Below are 22,681 nucleotides of genomic sequence, written 5' to 3'. Positions count from 1 at the left end.
TCGGCCTATCACTACATAAGAAATCTAGCAATTCTACATGTGGGAGAAAAGAAAGAATTGGCGATCGATGGATCTTTTGATTATATCAGAAGCTTCCCATGACATGGGGGAAAAAGGCATATGAGCCTCAAAGCATCATCAAAGGGAAGACGATCCAAGCAAGGTGGAGTATCAGTAACATTGTTACCAATATTCCTCTAGCTGTCTACCCTGCATATTTCAGTAACAAAGATCGCCCTCATCCAAGACCAAGACCTTGTTTTGTTCATAATCGAACCGCTCGACGAATTAGTCCTGATGCGGGCGAGGATCATTCTGGGGACGCTGCCCCAGTGCTCGCCGAAACATCCGCTTGATCGACTCTTTGTAGATACAGCACGGGACAAAGATAAGCACCCAGAAGACATAGAGGAAAAGAAGCCAGTAGACCAAAGGAGTCATGGTTTTGAGTATATGAACAGTCACTCAGTCAATTGCCCTGTTTTGTCTTTTCTTCTTCGGAGATGGACTCTTGAATTGGTCAGATCTTTTATCGGGGCACCTGTATGCAGTGTGTCGATCTTCGAGTTGAGGTCCGAACCTGCGTCCAAGAATAGTATATACTTTATATATCATTAGATCGGTGGGATGGGTTGATCGTACTTGTGTCCATGCTTTGAACAATATCGTAAAGGAGTGTGTATAGATGAAAGTAATCATTTGCCGTCATTGTCCTACGTGGAAGTCGCCCGGTAGTTGACAATAATCGAGCATTGAGAAGAAAAAAGCCGATTAAAGCCCATGTTGGCTTTCCGCATTTCTTTGAATAGCAATAGTTGAGCTCTTTTTGTCACATTCGCTACAGCAATAGATGCCCCTACCCTCAAGTGACCCAGCACACACAAACTTGAAAACCTGGATTAGAGCATGCGACCGACAAAGCGGGATACACGAAATGTCAAGGACGGTCTAAGGGGTATCAGGAGTACTCGAAGCTGGTCTGGCTGCTTGCACAGTAATATGTTACACATGACGGCAGCGGCGGTTAGTTGCTTGAAGCAAAGAAGGTTGACTCTCTAACGATTCTAATGCTTATCGAGCTTCAGACACCAGCCCCTGCAACTCGTGATACTCGTCGTTTGCCTCCACCACATGAGATCGAGGCCGTTTTCCAATTCCACCCGAAATCTCTACGCCATCGTTGGCATCGGATCCATATCCACGACTGCTGGAGCGGAACATCGACCGTAAACTTCGAAAGAAGGACGACTCGACCACATCGCTCCTGATAAATTTGGCAACAGATGGTACGCAGCTAACTATGATAGCGATGTTGTTCTCCACGTTGCTAGATTCGATCAGACACCGTAGTCAAAACGCGAGATAGGACGGACTACTCACATACAGATAAAGAGTTGGCTTTGTATGAAGGTTAAATCAGAACTGGTTTTGAGGCCAATGCGGTAAGCCAAAGCCATAGCGCTGGCGACGACTCCTCTACTGCTCGTTAGCGTCGCTTCTTCGGAGGGGATGGAGGCCTGCATGACTACGTACAACATGGCTGTAGAGAACAAAGTCATAATCTGTAGCCGTTTTGGTCGAGAAAGCTGGAGCGTCCAGAGCCTGGGGAGCGGTAAAATTAAGATACAAAGATCCATGACGGCCAGTGTTCCTTGCAAGATGCCCCAGAATATCATCTTTTCCGGTCTTCTGGTGATGAGGAGATCAGTCCATGTTTCCCCGACATGTGGTGCACAAAAATACGACTCGAGGGCGACGTGAGGCCAGTATATGACGAATGTCGCGACAAGTCCTAGTCGAATCGCAAGCTTCATTGGCTTCTCTAGAGGGAAGATTTGCTGGTATAGAAGAAGGATAGATGCTTTCGCGAAGAAAATAACGGGGCCCATAAGAGCTCCTTGTGCGTAGAGGATCTGGGAAGTAGTGGCAGTAATCAGTTTGCTGTGTGGCATAAGATAGAGAGACAAGGCCGCACTTTCATGTATGTGGCATCAAACCAGCAAGCCGGTATGTCCCACTGATGTCGAGCATATTGAAGCATAGCCAGGACCCTGCCGTTGTAGCCAGCTGACAGGACGAGGGCAATGGCCGCAAAGTCTGAACTTGCTTATCAGCTTTCCCGCAAGGCTGCTTGTAGGTCAGCAAGAACTCACAGTCCGCTGAACTCAGATTCCCAAATCGAGTGTATAGTCGTGCCGCTATGAATAGAGTGGCCCAGGTGATTAGACTTGTAGTTACTACAACCGTTGTGCCGGCTAAAGATGGAGGATCAATTAAGTTGGGCGTGTGACCTGGCGGCGGAGAAGCTGCCGGGATCGCACAGAGATCCATTTCAGACGAGATGGTCGATGACATGGTGAACACCTTCGTTGATCTGTAGAAATAACGATAGTCTTCTACCTTCTGGTTACTATCGGCGCTTCTTGAACAGGACGACTGTTCCCTCGCAGGGAACAACACTCGACCGCCACCACCTCCATCGTCGACCTCCAGAATCTGCCAATCGACATTCATAGCCACCTAAAATGTACACCAGGATCAATTTAAGGATTTTTGCAGCATAGAAGCGTCCGGGACTAGGTATTTATGCACGTCAGCCGCTCCACTGTTGCTTTTCTCTTCATAGGTAGGTAGCCGGGTTATGATTGCCCTCACCAAGTTGTGTTACCTAGACCCCAAATCGGCCAATCTTTACTGACATCTGTCATTCGCAATGGCCCAGTCTCCGGTACCTTTCCACAATGTTTGCCATTGAGCAATTGTTCATTCGCTCTAGCAAACCGGAAGCCGTCAAAACGATCAGGGTTCTCGTATCTCCCCCCATCGCGCATCATCGCTCGCTGTGGCATACACACCCAGTCTCCTTGCTTCACCTGAAGTCCATCAGAGAAGCTAAAAGGCTTGAGTGCTTTCGACGCAGCGTAACTGGCGCAGTCAGCACGTTTTGGCGCATGGAGATCCAACCCGGGAGGGGCAATGGGTGGCTATGTCAAACTTACTTGCATCCGAGTTTGTACACCGGATCGATTCGCGTACAAAGCTGTCTAGGAGTGGCATCTCCACTAACATTCTATGGCAGGAGCCATCCAGGTTTTCAGAGATTTCGTCTCGAAGCGGTTGAACGTACTCGCCATGCAGACACAAATCTTCGATGGCGTACGTAATGGTCTATGCGTGTTTATGGTTAGACTTGTGACCTTCCAGCTTGTCAACAGCTCGCGATGCCCCTGGCCAGATTGTCTCACCATTGAGAGCTGATGAACCGAGCCAAACCAGACTGCGATGATCTCCCCAACCATCCGGTTCGTGGTCCATTGCTGTTTCCGGGGCGAAGTCTCGATCAGCCATTGCACACAGTCAACCTGTCATTGTTCATGTTAGCCCAGCTATAGCAGCCTTGCAAGAACAGTCTGTATTCAAACCGGTACAGCCGTGGAGGCAGAGTCTCGTGCCTTGACCCTTGCCGCTAACCGTTGCTCAACGACCGGCCCCAGATAACGCATGAGAGTTCGGACCGCATGGTGCTGTCGAGTCACCAGACGAGCGATGGTCCTTGACCTTGTTAGCAGAAAATGGTTAAAAGAGTGTTTTCTTACTCCCTGAGAAAAGACGGTGTAACGCGCAAGATCTCAGCGGTCATAATGACCCTGCGGAAACTCCAACGCGGCTGCGAGAAACTCGGGATTCTGGGCTATCAAGACAGTTAGCAAGCTAGCGTTCAAGATTCTTTTTCGAGGCTGTGAGCTGTCTTGACCAACCAAGTTCTTTGCCAAAGAAGGTGAAACTGTTGACTTTTGTGACGGTCCGCTTGATCATGGCAAACAATCTGCAATGCACGAACCCTATCACTGTCAATTTGAGTTGCGCGCAATAGATTGGTGCTTGCTTCTACCATCAACGTGCGGTGTTGCGAGCTCAGCCTCTATGGCATCCTGGATAATACTTTGCAAATCTGGCTGCAGGGCTGGCAGGTGCGCAGTAAGCCGGCTGCGCAATGCGCGGACAAAACCTGTTCCCTCGACTTCGCGTTGATTTTGCCACTCAAATCCCAGCATCGTAAATCTCGGCTGTATAATCTATTTTATATCAGTATTGCCATCGCGAGCGAAACTAGGCACTGTACCTCTTTGGCTACAGCGGGCAAGGATATGCAATGAGCCGGAGCGTTGAGCACTTCTCTGATATGATCGTCTGAGGTTATCTTCAAGTGATCATTTGAAGGGGTGGATATCAAAAAAGGCATTCCATTTGACTTCTTCTGTTAGAGCATATACCCCGAAGGCAAGGCAGATAGCTGTTTTACTCACCGAGACGTAAGCTTTGTCAATGAGGTCTGGTCCTTGGATCAGGTACCATAGACCGCGCAGCCGCCTAAGTCCAAGCATAACAAAAGTGAGAATGAGCTCGATCATGATGGTTGTCACTGCCGTTTGAATGTCTTTTCTATAGGCCATACTTTGGGATGCTCCGGTTCTGGCCCTTATATACTGCAAATCCCTCAGGCTACAGTCCCTGCTCCGCGCAAAATCAAGTAATGCCTACATCGTAATCATCTTAAGCGTCATGTTTGTACGCTTCATAGCAATTTTCCCTTAACGCGCTGGCATTAGTCTTAACATGATTGAGTCAGTCAATATCTGTCAAGATGCTGTGAAACGAGGGATGTGATTGATCACTGATTCCCTCACTCTTCTGGTGTGCAAGCGTGCAAGGGCACGATGCACCGACACGCATCCTTGAGTATAATACCACTGCGCATTGCTTTCCATCACTCCATATGTCTGAGATGATGTAGCAACGTCTTATAGCCGCAGTATATACATCGTTCGGAACTACTTCTGACACTATATCCTTTGTTCGAAGCTACTTCTCATCCTCCGTCCACTACAGTGACAATTCGTCCCGCCAAACCGCATAATGCTCTCTCAAGCACTCTTCACAGGCATTGGGTTTCTCACAGAAAGCTGGTCCTGAGCCTCAGAAGGCCCTCAGACTGTTACCGTGGCAGTAGTACTTCTGTGTCCTTTGCTCATATGGAGAATATGGAGATTCACCATCTCTCCCATGCTTTTCCAAACCGACCCAAAGGAATTACCTTATTGGATACCTAGTACACCCCTCTTCCCAAAGGCAAAGAAGGATTTTCGAATCCCCACGGCAAACCGCTGGGAACGCTTGCTCGTCAGATGCACATCAACCAACTATATCCCGGTCAGAACCTCGACTTTTTAGAAACGCATTTCCTAAAGTGGATCGAGCCTCGGATGACGTTGCAGGGTCTGCGACAGTGTCCCTACGCTATTATCCCTGATGGGAAAGAAGGCACTAACACGACGCTGCCCTTATTAGAGTGGTGTTCAGATTTCTTTGCCCGCGCTGGATAGCGAGCGTACTTTGGTCCCCAGCTCGAGGAAAATGACCCCGATCTGCCACAAACCTTTGTCACTTTGACGAGCTCAGCTGGCAGATCTTGTATCAATACCCTGGCTTTCTCGCAGGAGAGATGAAAGCGGCCCGGGATAGGATCAAGGATGTGCTAAATTCAGCTCCCACAAGAGAAACGACACGGAGACGCTTGGTTTACTAAGGCTATGGAAGATGAGATGCGAGCATTGGGCATTGGAGATGACGACATTGCTATGATGATGGTGACCATCTACTGGGGGTCTGACATTCCTAATACTCTCATTGATCCTCCTCAGCTATACGTTCAACAGTTGTTAACTAACCCTTCTACAGGATCAACACGAACACCCGTCAGGCTGCCTTCTGGCTCCTCACCTATATCCTCCAGTACGGCCCGCATTACATCGACCTCATCCGCGAAGAAACGGCTCCCGCCTCTCCCTCTGGACCTAAAACCTCAATCCAAGACCCGAATCTCGCCCATCTTCACGACAACTGCCCACTCCTCAATGCAATGTGGAACGAAACCATCCGCCTTTCCGCCTACTCAGCCTCCGTCCGATTCCTTTCGGCGGACACTGTGATCGGCACCAAGATCCTCCGCAAGGGCAACCGCCTCATGATCCCCTACCGGCCACTGCACTTCGACGCCTCCATCTTCGGCGTCGAGTACCCGGTCACTGAATTCCACCTGAAACGCTTCATGGTCAAGCACGGGCAGACTCTGACCTACAGCGACAACTGGCGGCCGTTTGGTGGCGGGTCGACCATGTGTCCCGGGAGGCATGTGGCGAAGCGGTTCGTCATGCTGTTCGTTTCGATTCTGCTGCACAGGTTTGATATCGAGGCGGTAACAAAGAACGTTCCGGCGGCGGACGAAGGGAAGCCAGTCCTGGGGCTCATGTCGGTGAAGGAGGGGGAGGATCTACTTGTCAAGGTTTGGCCTAGATCTTAGAGGAAATGGCTGTGGATCGTTCGTCAATACGGCTCGGAAGCCGATAAAGGGGCGCTGCTCTGCGCGAGTTGGGAGGAAGCTGGAGTCTTTCATCTAGAACTCTGCATAACAAGGAAAAAAAGTACAACAGACTGCGCTTTGAAGACGGAAAACTGATTACCTGATTGATGCGACTGTCACGTAATCCTATTTCTCGTCAGCAATAGTAAGCAGTGTAGGACGATTCCGAGGCCGCCCACTTATGGCCAATCTAAAAGACGGGTGGTTGGACCAGTAGCTTATCTGCGCCCGAGGTACTAACTGCCTATTCATATTGCTAGCGCTGATGGCTCAGGAGTCAATCTCACCCTATCATAAGTCCTTTCACTTCCAGGCGCCCTAGTCTGACACTATAAGACTTTCTCATCCACAGCTTTTTAGTAGCTACAACAAAAGGCTATAGTTCCAGCTTTTTCCAGCTTTTATCACCTAGCTACGTATAAACCCGTGATCTGTCTTATGCCCCACATCCATCGAGCACAACATGCCCATTCAACTCGACGCCGCCTCTATCGCCCGTCTCTCCCTACACGACCCCGCGCACTTCAGCATCCAGCATTCCCAAACATGTCACCGCCTGGTGCTCCTGCAGCACTGGAACATCCCTACTGACTCCAAGGCGCTGGAACTAGGATGCGGGCAGGGAGACTGCACGACTGTCCTTGCCCATGCTGTGGGCGAGCAGGGAAGAGTAGTAGCGGTCGATCCGGCGGAATTGGACTATGGTGAGTAGCTCTCTCACTTTCCTTACCCTGCTGCCTGTCCTGTCGGTGCGAGCGGAAAACAGCCGACTGATGATGACTCTTGTAGGTGCTCCGTACACTCTTGGCCAAGCACAGAGTCACATCTCGCAAGGTCCACTGGGCGAGCGAATTACTTGGATCCAACAAGCCCCCCTGGACTACCTTTCCTCCCTTTCCTTGCCCTCTTCCGCCTCCTGGCCGCCCGCCGGCGAAAGTAAGGCTTTCGACGCAACCGTTCTCGCCCACAGCCTATGGTACTTCGCCTCCCTCTCGCTCATTCTTTCGACCTTCCGTGCTCTCAAGCAGCACAGCAAGCGCCTCCTGCTTGCGGAGTGGTCGTTAGTCGCGACACACCCCTCAGCCCAGCCTCACGTATTAGCTGCGCTCACCCAGGCGGCGCTGGAGTGTCGTAAGTCCAAGGGTAGTGTCTCGAACATCCGCACGGTGCTGGGGCCAAAGCAGCTTACCGAACTGGCTCTGACTGCTGGGTGGCAGCTGGAGAGGGAGACCCGTATGCAACCTGCGGAGGGATTGTTGGACGGACAATGGGAAGTCTCTGCTTGTCTTTCTTCCTCTTTCGAAAGGGTAGTCGAGGAGCAGGTGAGCGATGAGAGAGAACGGGCAGTGGTTCTTGCGTTACGGGATGCGTGTGAGGCGAGCTTGGAGGGTATACAGGGCGGTCGGAAAGGAGTTAGGGCTATGGATGTTTGGGTTGCTAGTTTCGTCTGATTGGGTGACCTGAGAGGTTTCCGGTCCTCTTCTTAGCCTGATTTCTGACTCTTCTTACGCAATGACCGAGCTCAATAAGTCTAAGAAGCTTAATGGCAATACTCTTAAGACAAAGGGTAAGTACGGATATATTGAACACGCGAGAGCCAAAAACACTTAAGAAGGCAACTCAACAAAGATCTGCATTCATGAGATACAGTTTTTACCCTAATTTGATTGTTTATGATTTAATATGAACACCTCCGATTGAGAAGAACGTATGGTCTCGTCGTTAGTGGCTGCAAACATGGTGAGGTCGTTCAATTTCATAGCCTTGTCGACACAAAACCTCTGGGCAGTGATCTGGACTGAAAAATCCGAGAACTCCACGATATCCTCAGATTATACTATAACTTTAAAAAGCTTCTGGTCTCTACTAACAAACTTCGGGCGAAGTCTGAGGGGCTATAGGAATTGTGTTGAAAGCTTTCAAGTACATGTCTGTAACCTCATGGTATACTTCCTAAATGCATTGACAGCGAGACTCATTAGGCTCGGTTTGTGAATTCCGTATACCTCAGAAGTAAAGGTTTAGCTTATCGTAATCGGGCTTTATAGACATAATACCTCCTCTTTCTTTCTTCCATTCCCAGAACCACAGTACAGTACGATCTATAGACTTCCTCCAGAAATAGTTACTTTGCTTGGCGAGGTAGGCGCTTTTCGAGACTCGAATTGGGGAATCAAGGCCATCAAGCAGAATAAATGTACATATATTATATATACTAGTAACAGCTTACTGAACGGGCTTTAGCACACAAACTTACATATCAAATTGGGTATGGCGTCTCCCTTGCTGTTACAGATCGCTATCCTAACTGTTACTATCTACAGTCTTTACATCACTCCTGAAACCCCAAGATGGTTAGTTGCCATGAAAAGGTTCGATGAAGTACGCTCCATGCTTATTAGTTACCCAGCCCGGAATGATGAGACGTTGGCATTATTGAATTCAAATTCGAAGAGGTCGGCAGGATTATTGCTTTCGAGGAAGAATTAACAAGTACAGCCTACGCTGACACGCTTTCTACTAGGCGTAACCGCCACTGCTTGTTCATTTCAGTCAACCTTAGACTTTTTCGCTCCGTGGAATGGTATTAGCGCATTAGTCTCGTTAGCTACTACCTAGCCTCGATCCTCAGGAGTATTGGCATTACTTCAGTCAGCAATCGAACAACAAATCAGGCTTTGTCTAACCATGGAATCTCGTAGTTGCTGTCGCGAATGCTTTTTCAATCGATTGCGTGGGTCACTGTCTGATTTTTCATTGTTTGATGCTTTGGGATGCTGATGTCTGCTGCCCTGGTATCAGTTCTATCCGACGTATTTGCAGTCACGGAGATAGAAGCTACTGGATCTGCCATGGTACTATTAATTTTCTTTTTTTTTTTTTTTTCAGACGTTTTGACATCGCTTTTATGCCTTTCCTGTAGGCTCATGTTTGGAAAACTTGGCCATACAATCTGCGCGCTCGTGGCCCTTCAATAGGCCCGCTGTCCACACAGCTTGCCAATTTCGTCAACACCATTGCTATCAAGTCAATCAGATTGCGATATCACTTGGTTTATTTTAGTTTGTTTGTAATTGTTCTTTTCACAATCTATCTTCTATACTCAAAGAGATGACGAGCATGATTCTTGAGGATTCAAACGGTGCTGTCATTGTTAACTGTCTACAACCCTTTCCACTGCTACCGGGTGCAGGCTCGAGTGGAAGCGTGCTGCAAACTGGACTCGCTAGCGTAGACCGCGCGCATGGCTTGCTGTGCGTGCTCGGTTTCACATGATCGGTAGCAGCGGAAGGTGGAGCAGTTGGTCGCCGTGACGCGGGAGGTATGGTCAACAGCAGCAGCAGCAGAAGGAGGAAGAGGGCAACCTTGGAGGAGAGGTGGCAGCCTGAGTAGGAGAAGTAGGTGGGTATCGACCATCCCAGCCAGCATCAGGGGACAGACCGATAGTGGTTCCGCTTATCCGTGCCTGGCGGTCCAACGGGGCGATTGGGCACAGGCAGGGGGCGGTGGACAGACAAAACCGGACGACCGATGAGCTGAGGGTAATCCAGGATTTGTTTGACATCGGATGGTTGGTTGGGTGTTTGCGGTCCTTGCCATATGTGTCGTTGAGATACTGGACAATCGCTCGCGCCGAACCCGCTAAACGAAGTCATGACGAAACTTGTATTTTCTTTCCGAAGTGATCGGAGAAAAAAGAAAAAGAAACAGAAAAAAATCAAGATAGGTATAGACATAGGATAGAAATAAACAATAGGGGAAGTTGAGGGAAAGTTGAGGAGTTGAGGTTGTGTTACTGGGGGTACAGTACATACAAGTCACCTCCTCGCCGGAAGCAGATCTTACGGGCCGTTGGCGGGCGGGCCGCCTTCCTGGGGCTGCAAATCCCTGCAGGCGGGTGGAGGGTCTTTAGCCTGACTCTCCGTCGGATTCCGTCCGCCTACAAGCTCAACTTGGAAGGAGATTACGTGTCCGAGGTCAGGGGCAGGGAAAAGTGCATGACGAGTCAGAAGTGTTGATTGGTTCACTTATCAATCTGGACCTCCACCAAGGTGCCTATACAGCCGGAGGCGCCGGGTGGTGGTCTCAATACTAACTAGTCGAACCATTCAGGTTTCTGGTCGACAAGGTGGAACCCCAGGGCCCAGTGCAAGTCATTGACACGCGGCCACGAAGGGACTGCTAGTATACTAGCCAGTGTACTTACTGTACGGCGGTACTGCGCGCGGACGTACTGTACAGTATAGTACCATTCACTGGAAGGAGAGTAGTCACAGCGACTAGTCTTGTGGTTGCTGTTTAGACCAATCGAGTTGGTTCTGACCTCGAAATCGAGGCAAAGTCTTTCGCTCCTAAACCCCCTGTCTATATCCACTCCATAGCCTCTCCATAGGTCAGTTCCTGTTTAGTCTGGAACATCCCCTCAGTGTTAGGTTATTCTGCGGCTGACTAGAGCTAACATAGTAGGCAAGAGCTTTACTATCACCTCAATAATGTGAGATCGGACCACTTCTTTCCGCTCCTAATGCACCCACTGGCATACTCACCAGATGATCGCCTACTGCTTACGAAGTAATGATTCAAGTGTTGAGGCTCTGAATGTATAAAAGTCTCCCCCCAAATCTGGTGAGAACTGCCCCCTTTCCAATGCATCAATCTCCAAGGTCCCCTCATCTGCTAACCCCCGTTCCCCAACTCATACCATACCACGCCATGGCCCCCCAAAAGCAGAGGGTAATCAACCTTAGTGCTTTCCGCCGGAAGAAGGCCTCCATCACCGACGAGGAATTTCAAGATTATCTCATCAATATTCACGGGCCGCGGTCGGCCGTCATCCAAGCCCGGCATGGCGCTCTGAAGGTCGTGCAGGTATGATTCTTTTTTTTTTTTACTTTTTCCCCAAGGAGCCCTCAATCTCTTCCTCTGACACCTTACCCTATACAACATGCATATATTGCATGATACTAAAATTTGTCCTGCACCTTCCCACCCCAATCTCAGTCCTCTCCCCTTCCCAAACCCCGTAGCAAACAACACACACACCAATAATAACACAAACTCATTCCCTCATCGGCAAACACGGCTAAGTAGAAAATGATTAGTACCACACCCCGAGAGCCAGCAAAAACCTCATCCTTGAACAGATCCCCTGGGCGATCCAGCCCGGGTGGGAGCTGGACGACTACGATATCATCGTGTCCGTATACGTGCCGAGCATGGCGGCGATGGAGGCGATCATGACGGACGCGGAGTTCCAGCCGCTGTTTGCCGGCGAGGCGGCGGTGTTCGAGGACGGAGCAAGGATGACGGCCGGGTGGGAGGAGGTGTTTGTCGAGGATGGAAAGGTGTTGGCGACAGATTCGGCTTAGAGCAAGACAGACACTGAGGGGCTTAAGATGTAGATCAATATCTCATATTCAGAACGGGGCAGTTTCTTCTGGTTACTCTGCATGTGGTAGTATCGGTGGCTTGGTCGCAAGAGAATTGCCGTAGGTACAGTACATTAATCGGGCGGGTTTAAGGTATAGGTGCCAGCATCAGAGGGTATAGTCAATTAGGAGCAGGTGGATATATGAAAGTCCAATGAGTTGGGAGAACAAGTGGGGGCGGGGGCGGGGGTGGCTATCTAGCTTATGGTTTGCACATACAATTGAAAAAAAGATACAACCAGAATAGAACAGGATATGCGACCGCAGCGGATTCGTTCTTCCCCTGTCTACACGTTCGGGAACGGCCACCCGTCGATGGTCGCAGTCAGCTGCAGTCCCGCCTGGATCTCGGCTGCCTTCGCCTTCAATTCCTCCACATCCCAGTTGGCCCAAACCTGGCGTCCCTTGAGGAAGGCGGCATCGGGGCTGGTCAGCCACACGGTGAAGTGGGCCGGAAGTTGGACTGAGATTGCTTGTGTCAGTATGCGACGGGTGAAAACGTTGCGCGAGAAAAGAATGCAAAAATGAAAAAATGAGTTAGGACTACTGAACCTGTATCCATGGGCAACTGCTCTGCCTTAGCACCGCTCTTGCTGAAAATCTCAGTTTCGACCATCCCCGGGTGCAGGGAGGCGACGAAGATGTTCTTGTTCTCGGCCGCGAGGTGCTCTGTCAGCTTGACTACGGCGAGCTTGGAACAATGGTAGGCGGACAAGCCCACCAGCATGGTCGGGGGCAGGACCACCGCGGCGCTGGTGGTGATGATGGCCGCGTGGGTAGGGTTGGCCGTGGGGATGAAGACTTTGCTAGAAAGCATGGTACCCTTGACGTTAGTCTGTCCGGGTAGAGGTTAGTAACATATTCTCATTCAAAGATGTCACACATACTTCGAACGACTGCCACCAGTTATCCACTGGGGTGTCGGCAATGGGCGCCGGGTCAGCGATGTGGCCCGCGCTGAGCACCAATATATCCCAGGTGCCGATGGTGGAGGCCACCTCGCGTAGGGCCGCCTCATCCGTGACGCTGACCACATGAACGGAGCTTTTGGAGGTGGCCGAGAGAGTCCGCTGTGTCTCGAGCAACGTTGCCTCGGTCCGACCGAGGAGAGCGATGTGGCTCGCCCCGGCCTGAGCAAAGGCCAGAGCTGTTGCACGACCAATTCCGCTGCCCTGAGAAGCTGTCAGGTCAAGGTCAAGGTCAAGTGGATTTGAGTCTTATTCCTGCGCGTGGTGATACTCACGGCCCCTGCAATAATGACGGTTTTGCCGGCGGCGCTCAGCTCGGGGCGGGAGGGGGAAATGGCGGCATAGGTGTCATTGCGCCAGGTAGCGGTCAGAGATGGCAGAGGGGGACTCATGATGGTAGCGTTGGTGACTGATGGAAATGCAGGAGTGATGAGAGGAAGAAGTGTGCGATGGGAAGACGAATGTCTGTCTGTCGTTGACATTCCAATGCGTCTTATAGCGCAGCCGCGGGGCTTTCGCTTTTCGCCAACAAAGGTACTGTACTGTCTGTATGTCCAGTACAGGTGGTGAAATTTGTACCGTACCAGCTAGCGAATCAGCAAGGATGCCTTGTATATGGGCTGAAGTACCTGTAAGCCCTAACCTTGAAGTCTTTCCGCAAAGGGCCCCCTCTCCCTAGCCGGATGGGGTCAACGGCAGTGGGTCTTTTGCACGGTCCATGTATGGACCCCTCGAGCTGCAATTGCAGTCAACTCAATTGATCCCAGTCATCAGTTTGGGGGCCTCTTTAGCACCTGACAGTCACTATGTTTGTCGAACCTAGATCGTGTTGACGGGTGGTAGTTACCCTGGTCTCCCTTCCCTTCTATTCTGCCTCCTAGCGCTTGCTGGCACCCATCTCGATCCCTGGTTTAAATACAACCATCTCTCATGTCCCTCAGCCTCAGGTCAGACCTTCCAGTGAAGCTTTAGTGCAATTCTTCAAACTGGAAATATCACAGCCATGGCGATCAGTCCAAACGGCGCGCGATTAATGATCTGGATGATCGTCTTCGCGGTGGTGACCACGGTGACGATGGGGTTGAGGCTATGGGCCATCCGGCTCAAACGGGCCTCGCTACAGATTCACGACTACCTCGTCTTCATTGCCTACGTGAGTAGAGGCCTGCCCCTTTGACTTCAGCAAAGCTCATCCGACCAAACCTTTCTATAGTTGAGCACCTGCGGCATGGAAACATTATGCTGGTGGGCCATCGCCAACGGGCTGGGTGCACACACCGACACCCTCACGAGCTACGAGCTAGGGGTCCAATATCAGGTAAGCACCACACCACCATGAAGATCCTCATCATCAACACCGCCAACACCAAGAATCTGAACCACCCCCCTCTGAACCGCAGCTCCTCATTGGCACGGACGTCACCTGGACAGTGGGCACGGTTTGCTGCAAATTCTCTATCCTCTCCCTCTATACCTCGCTCTTCCCCGCCCCAAAGTTCCGGTACGTAGTCTGGGTGATGCAGGCGGTGGTCTTCATCTACTTCGTCGCCTTCCTCTCCATATTCCTTTCGCAGTGCTACCCAGTCTCGTACGGGTGGAAGCCCGTCGCCGGCGGCTACTGCAAGTCCATCATGCTGCAGGAGATTCTATCCATTGCGTTCAACATGGTCCTCGACACCACGATCGCCCTGCTGCCGATGCCGCTGCTGTGGAAGTTGCAGATGCCCGTGCGGAACAAGCTCACCGTCAGCATCATGTTCGCGTTGGGTCTATTGTGAGTTGTGTACATCTATAAATACCCTGCACCCCTCTAATCCCCCCCAAACACACAAAGAAGCCGCTAACCCCCCGCCTCTCGACAAAACAATAGAGTTGTCGCCGTCATGGCCTGGCGCATGGCCATCACCCTCACCCCGGCCACGCAGACCGACTTCGTCCACGGCCTCTACCTGGTCGGCCTCGTCAGCTTCATGGAGCTCTGGTTCAGCATCATCATCGTCACCCTGCCGACCTTGGCCCCGCTGTTCCGTCGCTACGTTGAGCCCTTACTTCGCACCTTCATCGGCCGCTTTGCCGAAGACCACAACCTCAGGAGACCGCCCGCCGGCGGCGGCCACCGCCGCCTTCGCGAGGCCCAGCACACCATCGGCAGCGAGCCCAGTGCGGTAGGCAAGCGGCGCGGCAGCTGGGAGCTCGAAGATGGGTACCTGGGGCTAAAGGAGGGGGGCGGGGCTGGCGGGCACGTGAAGGTGTGGAGTGGTGGGTCTGGGGAGGAGTTGATTGTGAAGCGTGGGGGGGAGATTACGGTTTCGCATGGTTTTACAGTGAAATGAGGTGGCGGGGTTGGACGTGGTGGGCTGGCTTTTCTTGCTGTGTAGGCTTTGAAAAGGGGCGGTTCTGGGTGAGGGAAGTTTCAGGCTTGTACTGTACTTTACATGCCGGGGTCGGGGATGCAGCGTCATGCACTGTTTTCTTCTTCGGGATTAGTGTATTTAGAGTACAAATCAGGAAATGCACGGTGGGAGGGTGTGAATCATTGCTTTTGAATGGGGACTGACTTGGTGGGAAGGAATCGGTATTCGTATTGCATTCCACGAATAGGGGTGGCAGTACATTTTTCCATCCTCTCTACCCTATATTTCTATTCAACTACAACATGCTTAAAGTTTAAGTTATTATGTCAACGTGACAAGATGTGAACGGCTGTAAATATTCTATATGTAAGAACCCGGCGTGGAGGCAAAAAGCTACTTGGTCTGCCGCATTGAAAATAATAACAACAATACCAAGCTTGACAAGTGCAAAAGCCGTCTTGCTTCCCATCTCCTCGCAACTTCTTGATTTAGAACTGACCACCCCGTCACCATACTGACTGCAATCATAGAGAATGCCCCTAGTATTGCCACCGGCGCTAGTATGTTAGGCCTTACCCCCTCCATTTCCAATTCTAGTCACTAGCAAACTGCATCCTCCCTTAAATCCAGCCTCAACCTCAACCGTCCCGGATTGGAGGCGAAGCGATCCCGCAAGTGGGCCAACACCGCATCGCCTGTCTCCCCCTCCGGGAAGCGTAAATGGTACTTGCCCACGAGCCGGGCGGTGACGAGGCGAAGATAATCCGTTGCGAGCGTTTTGCCGAGGCAGCTGTTGTGACCTTTGCAGGGGAAAGTGGTCAGAGATGAGTTTGACGCGTGTACATAGCACAAGGGTAATGAGGAAGAAATTGAGAAAAAGAGGAGGAAGCCTACCGATGCCGAACGGGTTGTACCCAGCCTTATTCCTCACCATTTGGGGCTTCCTGTACCAGCGATCAGGGATGAACTCCGATGCGCGCTCGAAGCAATACTCGCCTAGCAGATATTAGCACTTTCCATCACCTTCGACGCAAGGCAGAGAGAAAAGAGGGGGGGAGGAAGCCCTTACTCCGAGCGATCAAAAACCGCGGGGCGACGACGGTGGTATGGGGGGGAATGACCGTCCCTGCGATCACCACCGCTTCATCCAACGTCTTGCGCAGGCCCGCCGTTGGAAGTGCGGGGAAGAGTCGCAGGGCTTCAGTGATGGAGGCTTCCAGATGGGGACAGAATTTGGCGAGGGCAACGGGGTCGGTGATATCGACTCGGCTTTGGCGGAGTTCGGCGTTGATAGCCTCAGCGTCCTGGGGGTGGCGGGCCAGTTCAAAGAAGAGGCCGATTAGTACCGCCGCCGTGGGCTCACTGCCGGCGACGATGGCCAGGATGCTGTCGCCCCCAAGCCACGTCCAGCCGTCGGTCGCAGTGGTGGGGTCTTTGAGGTCTTCGATTAGGTAGTGCGCCACGTCGGGGACGCGGGTCGGGTCGTCGGAGAGTTTCATCTATATGGTCAGCGTCAGAGCTCACGAGAGAAAAGAGAGAGAGAGAGAGAGATGGCTGGGAGTTACCTGTATACGCTCCCGCATCTGCTCCTCGCACCACGCCTCCATTGTGAACCAGTACTTGACCAGCCAGAAGCTGGGCAGTAATCGAAACGCAATCTGAATGAGCCAGGGAACCGGACTCATCGGGCCCAGAAGGTCCAGCGCTTTCTGCAGGATCACCACGATGTGGTGCCATTTCTGGTTGTGCAGCATGTCGAACGATTTGTTGAAGACAAAGTCGCCCATCGCGTCGAACCCGAACCAGTAGAACAGATCAGTGACCTCGCAGACCTGCCCCGTTCGGGCATTTCCCTCGATAATTTCGTCCATTTGACCGAGATAGAAGAGAACTTTCTTCTCATACTGGGCAAGGGCTGCGTACCGTTTAGATTTCTGCGCCTTGGCTTGAGAGAACATGCATACCGCGAGATGAAAAGCCGCGATTCCACTGCCGACGGCGCGCGGCGTGGATCTTCTTGTCGCGGGTGGTCACCAGGGCGCGTCCTGGATGAAGCAGGTCGTACCATTCGGCCTTGACACATTTGGTTTGCGGCCCATCGAGGACCATGAAAGCGTCCGGGTGGACGACCGTGATCTCACTGGGGCCTGGGAGAGAGGCTATCAGACACATTCAGTAGTTAGGCGGGGCAGGAGAGGAGCGAGTCATACCAGTCCGGATAAAGTCCCCGTATTGAGCGTGCAGCCCGGCCAGGAAGATATGGTTCTTCGAGTCGCGCACCTTCCACACATGCCAGAGCTTCGACACTCGCGCCCAGAAGGGACCGTCGAAGTGCGACAGCCGGTGAAAGAAAATCCGGTAGATGGTGATACTAGTGAAAAGCGCGACCAAATAACCCGCTGCAAACAGAGACGGGACTTCGTATGCATACTGACTGCCATAGTATGCGACTATACTGTAGAGCAAAATAATGAGTCCGAAGGCGCCGAGATGACTGACCAGAACCGCTGGTGCTTGGATGTGCCATTCGCCATTGATGAATAGACTGTGATGAATACCAGTTCCAGCAAGAGCCCCGAGAGTCAAAGCTACCAGATTCTCCATTGTGCGTTGGAAGATTGTCTGATTCATAGTCCAAAAATCGGACTCGGTATAAATACGAACCAAGGGCAGCGCCAGAAAAGATATGCCTGTGCATCTACCCTTTGTCTCCTCGCTTTCAGCCTCAATTCTATTTGAATGCTCCAGCAAGTTCGTTCTCCTGTGCTGGCCTCAGTCTGACAGGTCCTGCCCTCTTCGTTCCGGCATGTGTTGTTGGCAGCGATGGCCAGGGTGGTGACCTAGCCAAGGCTCAATATGCAGCCATAAGGAATGCAACGTCGCTATGCGAGCCTGCAGGTGCAGTAGTGTGATTTGATGCATCCATTGCGGCGCACTGGGCAGTGAGCGAAGCCCTTGACTGTCGGCCAACCTAGTCGTCTACAAGTATTCTACTAGTGGTAGCGCCGACAAGGCTCAACAAAGTCTACATCGAAGGTCGCGAAATCAACAACCGATGGACAAAGCCCAACACACACCCCCTCATGATAGGCAAGGATTAATTTCACAACCGTGGCCGATGTTGTCTGCGGCATGGTGTTGCAGATGGGTTTCCGGAGAACGCCGTCCCTTACAGCCAGGTATTGATGACAAGCTAGACAGGAACACGCGTGGTAGGGTGGGTATCTCGTCACATGTAAATGGAGGAAAATTGAGGCCCTGGCACCGCATTCTTGGGATATATAATGGCTGTAGATTTAGATACGAAAACAGTCTCAACCCACGGTATTTCACTACCCCCAGCGATTGCCGGCCTGTCCCCATTCCTGTTCCCAGTTCCATCAGAGTATCTCTCTCTTAACCGTCTTCTCCAAGTAAGAAAAAGGCAACCATGGAAAAGGCCAGCCTGAAAGTGACGTGTCCACCGGCTCGATTCCCTTGGCGCGATCTCCCAGGCATCATCTGGCTCTTCACGGAGAGCGACTTCCCCACGTTCGTGCTCCCCAACTCGGCATTCGGGATCTTCGGCGCTTTGGCAGGCCCAGCGCTGAGTGATCCCTTGAGCTGCCTCCCCACCACCGCCCAGGTCCTGCTCCTCCGGCTGCCCCTGGTGATCCTCTTCAACTGGGTGGCCGTGCTCATCTTCGACGTCGCCAACCAGCGCACGTCCGACGCGGTGCGCGAGGATCAGATCAACAAGCCTTGGCGCCCGCTCCCCATGGGCCGCATCAGCGAGGAGCAGAGTCGCCGGCTACTCATGGCGACCATCCCGCTCGCCCTTGCCTACACCTACACCGTGGACATCTGGCAGGAGATGGCGCTGATTCTGGTGCTGACCTGGCTCTACAACGACCTCCGGGGCGGAGATGAGATCGTGCGCAACCCCATCATCGCGGTGGCATACGGGCTGTACAATGCTGCCTCGCTTCGCGTTGCGGTAGGAGGAGATATAGTCGACATCTCGGGCCGCGGCTATCTCTGGGTGACGATGATCAGCGGGGTGATCCTCACGACGATGCAAATCCAGGATTTGAAGGATGTCGAGGGGGACCTAAGCCGCGGGAGGTTGACCATCCCGATCCTGATCGGACAGTCTCCGGCGCGGTGGATGCTGGCCGGGTTGATTCTGGCGTGGAGCCCAGCGTGTGTGTGGTTCTGGCACCTGCCTTGGTGGGGGTACCTGCTCCCCACCGCTGTGGCCATCGCCGTAGGCTTGCTGATAATACAGCCGCGCACCTTTCGCGCCGACCCGGTCGCCTGGCGACTGTGGTGCTTCTGGTTGGTGCTGCTGTACCTCCTTCCATTGGTGGCTTCGTGGTGGGTTATCTGGAGATAAGTTATTTTGCTCGGACGTACGCTGCCAGGTATCAGCCCTGGTTATCTATATCCGCACGGTGTATGTTTGTAGAATGTGGCTGGTTTCGGGGCCGTTTGGGCTTGGTCGAATATGTGCATATCCCGGTGATGGTGCTGGTGGCTTGTTCTTGTTTGACCTTGGCTGGGACTAAACTATAATGTAGCTCGCTAAGTACAGTACATACCTAGATTACAGGCCTGGACCCGGAATAGTTCAATGACACTCGCATGATTGCTAGAGAGAAATGGGCCATAATTGATCCACCACTGTGCGGCCTTGGCTTGAGATCTTTTGCACGCGCTAGGCTCGGCTCGCATAGGTGAAATTGCGTTCTGTAGCAGTCTTGTATGGTACGGTATGGTACGGTATGTATAACATATCCTGCGGCAATGTGTTCCCGGTTTAATTGCCTGCATGGCCAATCGCATGAGACACTATGGCAACGATACAAATGGGGTCTGCTCAGCCTTCGAGTCCTCGGTCTGATGATTACCGGATCCGACTAGTCCTGGGAAAAAGGCTGGCTGACGTGCTAGAGGCTCGTCGGAAGCACCAAAGAGGAGGCTTCGGACTCTAACAAGGAATCTGCTGCCATCGAATGAATCCTCTCACAACCCGATAAACAAGTGCAGTGACAGTGCTCTGCACGGCAATGGGCGACAGCAACAGTAGAGAGCGAGGAAATTGTGTCCACCATTGTCAACTCGTTCAGGTGCAGTTCAGGGCTGACCAAGATGAATCTCACGGGGCATAGAAGGCGCAACGAACAAGCATGTGTTCCTTCTGGGGAGTCCGTCTCCGAAGCTCCTGCAGGAAGCAGTCCAGCTTCAGCTAACGATCCCGAGGAGCAGCCTACTGACCCAAAGAGTTCAGGCCCGTCGGGCGCAACATATAAAGACAGGATCGAAAGCCTAGTCGTCTCTTCACGGTTCACCTTTCGAGTGCCTCCGCATTTCTCACGATGATCGGTCAGCTCTCCTCTTTTCTCGCCTCATTACTGCCCCTTGCGGCCGCGTCGGTCAACTCGTCGTGTCGCTGCTTCCCTGGCGACACCTGCTGGCCGTCCACGCAGGAGTGGAATCGCTTCAATGCCACGGTTGGGGGAAAGCTCGTCGCCACGGTTCCTGCGGCGAGCGTCTGCCATCACAACAGCACCTTCCTGCCCTACAACGCGAAGGCATGCGAGGAGCTGCTCGCAGTGTGGGACCAGACTGCCACTCACGATGAGACGAGCTACTCCCCGATGGCGCCGTGGTTCGCCAACTTCTCCTGCGACCCCTACCTGCCCAACACCCATTGCACCATCATTCCACTAGTCCAGTATGCTGTCAATGCCAGCAGCGCCCAGGACTACCAGGCGACGATCAATTTTGCGCAAGCGCATAACATCCGGATGGTTATCCGCAACACTGGCCACGATTACCTGGGAAAGTCCACGGGCGCCGGAGCTCTGGGGCTCTGGACTCATTATCTGAAGGATATCGAAGTGATCCATTTCTACCGGTCGAAGGATTACTCCGGACCTGCCATCAAGGTGGGTGCCGGTGTGCAGGTGCTGGAAGCCCTAGATGCGGCGCATGCGCAAGGATACGCGGCGGTGGGCGGTAACTGCCAGTCCGTGGGCTTCGCGGGCGGCTACTCCCAGGGTGGCGGTCACGGCCAGCTGGTATCGATGCACGGGCTGGCGGCGGACCAGGTGCTGGAATGGGAGGTCATCACTGCGACCGGCGAACACCTGATCGCCACCCCCACGAACAACTCGGACCTCTACTGGGCGATGAGCGGTGGAGGCGGCGGTACCTATGCGGTGGCCCTCTCCATGACCAGCAAACTGTACACGGAATACCCGACCGTGAGTGCCAACCTGACCTTCACCAACACCGGCGTGACCCAGGACGTCTTCTGGCAAGTAGCCGAGACCTATATCCAGAGTATGGCCCGGCTGACAGATCTGGGCGGCGTGGCAATCTGGGAAATCACCGACGCCTTGTTCGCCGTCATGCCATCTACCCTACCAAACGGCACCGAAGCGCAGTTGCAGGCCCTGATGCAGCCCACACTCGACCTGCTCGAGAGGAACAACATGACCTACAGTACGTTCCCCGTTCCCCTAATCTTGCATGTGTATTGCATTCTAAACTAATTCTGCTTCCCAGCGTACACCATTGTCTCGTACGCCAGCTTCTACGACAGCTACACGCAGATGAGCCCGTTCATGACGGTGACTGAGTACCAAATAGGCGGGCGGCTGATCCCGCGGACAACGGTGGACAACGAGCTCTGTGCGCTGATCGATGCTTTCCGCAGTATCACGGGCTATGGGGCTGTTGTCTCGGGCATCTCCCTCAATGTCTCCCGGTCGGGCATTCCTGATAACGCCGTCTCTCCCGCGTGGCGCGATGCACAGCTCGACATTGTCCTGGGCACGTCAGTTCTTTCCCCCTTCTTTCACTCTAGCGCTAATTCCCGTTCCACTCACTAACTCACACAGTGCCTTCGATTACTACAACTACACCAACGACGTTGAGAACCAGAAACTCATGACCGACACCCTCATCCCCATGCTGGAGATCCTGACTCCGGACAGTGGAGCGTACATGAACGAGGCGGACCTCAACCAGCCTAATTGGCAGTGGACCTTTTACCGTGACAATTACGCCAAGCTCAATTCTATCAAGAACAAGTATGACCCTAACCAGACATTCTATGCGTTGAAAGCGGTGGGCAGTGAGGTGTGGACAGAGCAGACCGATGGACGCCTTTGTCGCACATAAAATCGGGAGGTGGGAGGGGGAGAGTCGTACGCTTTACGCTGTGGCCTATTCTAGTAGACTGCATTAGACTGTATGCTACCTGAACAAGACAAGGGGATGAGGGTCAGTCTAGTGAAAGGAATAGACGAATTACCGTACATGAACCGTGGAAAATGGGAAGGACGGCGTAAGCTAGAGACAGGAGAGGAGGGGGTATGGCTGTGCCGCTGCAGGGGTCTGACCATGGCGCCAATTGGGGAAACTAAACCGCGTGCCCTAGAAGCTGACGGCACCGAAGAGTCCATGGATGCGATTTAGACCCATCCAATGGTCTCTCAGTCCCAAAGCCGGGATCTACCG

At 52.6% G+C, this 22,681-nt stretch overlaps 11 protein-coding genes across 11 annotated transcripts; 6 read left to right on the top strand and 5 right to left on the bottom strand.

The window, feature by feature from the left end:
• Positions 1–1,071: 1,071 nt before the first annotated feature.
• On the bottom strand, positions 1,072–2,331 carry BO97DRAFT_448093 (uncharacterized protein; the record flags this gene model as incomplete). The annotated part of the gene is made up of 5 exons (XM_025698819.1): positions 1,072–1,327; positions 1,381–1,476; positions 1,534–1,913; positions 1,976–2,102; positions 2,150–2,331. The coding sequence occupies 5 exons, from the start codon at positions 2,329–2,331 to the stop codon at positions 1,072–1,074; spliced, it is 1,041 nt and encodes a 346-aa protein (XP_025556778.1).
• Positions 2,332–3,629: 1,298 nt separating this feature from the next.
• On the bottom strand, positions 3,630–4,412 carry BO97DRAFT_419860 (putative cytochrome P450; the record flags this gene model as incomplete). Its single annotated transcript, XM_025696599.1, has 4 exons — positions 3,630–3,691; positions 3,759–3,842; positions 3,893–4,076; positions 4,308–4,412. 4 exons carry the CDS (start codon positions 4,410–4,412, stop codon positions 3,630–3,632), a joined length of 435 nt encoding a protein of 144 aa, XP_025556777.1.
• Positions 4,413–5,591: 1,179 nt separating this feature from the next.
• Positions 5,592–6,482, top strand: BO97DRAFT_474573 (cytochrome P450; the record flags this gene model as incomplete). The annotated part of the gene is made up of 2 exons (XM_025700335.1): positions 5,592–5,665; positions 5,740–6,482. The coding sequence occupies 2 exons, from the start codon at positions 5,592–5,594 to the stop codon at positions 6,359–6,361; spliced, it is 696 nt and encodes a 231-aa protein (XP_025556776.1). The 3' UTR covers positions 6,362–6,482.
• A 302-nt stretch (positions 6,483–6,784) lies between these two features.
• Positions 6,785–8,110, top strand: BO97DRAFT_381178 (class I SAM-dependent methyltransferase). Its single transcript, XM_025693233.1, has 2 exons — positions 6,785–7,125; positions 7,211–8,110. The coding sequence occupies exons 1-2, from the start codon at positions 6,885–6,887 to the stop codon at positions 7,870–7,872; spliced, it is 903 nt and encodes a 300-aa protein (XP_025556775.1). The 5' UTR covers positions 6,785–6,884; the 3' UTR covers positions 7,873–8,110.
• Positions 8,111–9,773: 1,663 nt separating this feature from the next.
• Positions 9,774–10,260, bottom strand: BO97DRAFT_11068 (uncharacterized protein). Its single transcript, XM_025689900.1, has one exon. The coding sequence runs from the start codon at positions 10,156–10,158 to the stop codon at positions 9,850–9,852; it is 309 nt and encodes a 102-aa protein (XP_025556774.1). The 5' UTR covers positions 10,159–10,260; the 3' UTR covers positions 9,774–9,849.
• Positions 10,261–11,066: 806 nt separating this feature from the next.
• Positions 11,067–11,967, top strand: BO97DRAFT_402168 (EthD domain-containing protein; the record flags this gene model as incomplete). The annotated part of the gene is made up of 2 exons (XM_025694432.1): positions 11,067–11,290; positions 11,524–11,967. Coding segments are annotated over 2 exons (491 nt in total), but the record flags the coding sequence as incomplete, so codon positions are not given.
• BO97DRAFT_381174 (SDR family NAD(P)-dependent oxidoreductase) lies at positions 11,963–13,284 on the bottom strand. The gene is made up of 4 exons (XM_025693232.1): positions 13,094–13,284; positions 12,738–13,022; positions 12,403–12,685; positions 11,963–12,313 (listed from the first exon to the last, which is right to left on the bottom strand). Exons 1-4 carry the CDS (start codon positions 13,208–13,210, stop codon positions 12,138–12,140), a joined length of 861 nt encoding a protein of 286 aa, XP_025556772.1. The 5' UTR covers positions 13,211–13,284; the 3' UTR covers positions 11,963–12,137.
• Positions 13,285–13,632: 348 nt separating this feature from the next.
• On the top strand, positions 13,633–15,151 carry BO97DRAFT_467140 (uncharacterized protein; the record flags this gene model as incomplete). The annotated part of the gene is made up of 4 exons (XM_025699622.1): positions 13,633–13,971; positions 14,032–14,136; positions 14,219–14,592; positions 14,689–15,151. Exons 1-4 carry the CDS (start codon positions 13,822–13,824, stop codon positions 15,149–15,151), a joined length of 1,092 nt encoding a protein of 363 aa, XP_025556771.1. The 5' UTR covers positions 13,633–13,821.
• A 621-nt stretch (positions 15,152–15,772) lies between these two features.
• Positions 15,773–17,776, bottom strand: BO97DRAFT_448081 (cytochrome P450; the record flags this gene model as incomplete). Its single annotated transcript, XM_025698818.1, has 7 exons — positions 15,773–15,972; positions 16,067–16,168; positions 16,242–16,671; positions 16,738–17,087; positions 17,137–17,319; positions 17,383–17,571; positions 17,608–17,776. 7 exons carry the CDS (start codon positions 17,774–17,776, stop codon positions 15,773–15,775), a joined length of 1,623 nt encoding a protein of 540 aa, XP_025556770.1.
• Positions 17,777–18,478: 702 nt separating this feature from the next.
• Positions 18,479–19,531, top strand: BO97DRAFT_359575 (UbiA family prenyltransferase; the record flags this gene model as incomplete). Its single annotated transcript, XM_025692328.1, has 1 exon — positions 18,479–19,531. A coding segment is annotated over exon 1 (927 nt), but the record flags the coding sequence as incomplete, so codon positions are not given.
• A 537-nt stretch (positions 19,532–20,068) lies between these two features.
• Positions 20,069–22,490, top strand: BO97DRAFT_402166 (FAD binding domain protein). The gene is made up of 3 exons (XM_025694431.1): positions 20,069–21,661; positions 21,725–21,995; positions 22,060–22,490. Exons 1-3 carry the CDS (start codon positions 20,530–20,532, stop codon positions 22,340–22,342), a joined length of 1,686 nt encoding a protein of 561 aa, XP_025556768.1. The 5' UTR covers positions 20,069–20,529; the 3' UTR covers positions 22,343–22,490.
• Positions 22,491–22,681: the final 191 nt, after the last annotated feature.

The sequence above is a fragment of the Aspergillus homomorphus genome (genome assembly GCF_003184865.1).
Source record: "Aspergillus homomorphus CBS 101889 unplaced genomic scaffold BO97scaffold_1, whole genome shotgun sequence".
Taxonomy (NCBI): domain Eukaryota; kingdom Fungi; phylum Ascomycota; class Eurotiomycetes; order Eurotiales; family Aspergillaceae; genus Aspergillus; species Aspergillus homomorphus.
Note: the sequence above shows the minus strand (reverse complement) of the source record. Positions and strands in the feature narration are given on the sequence as shown.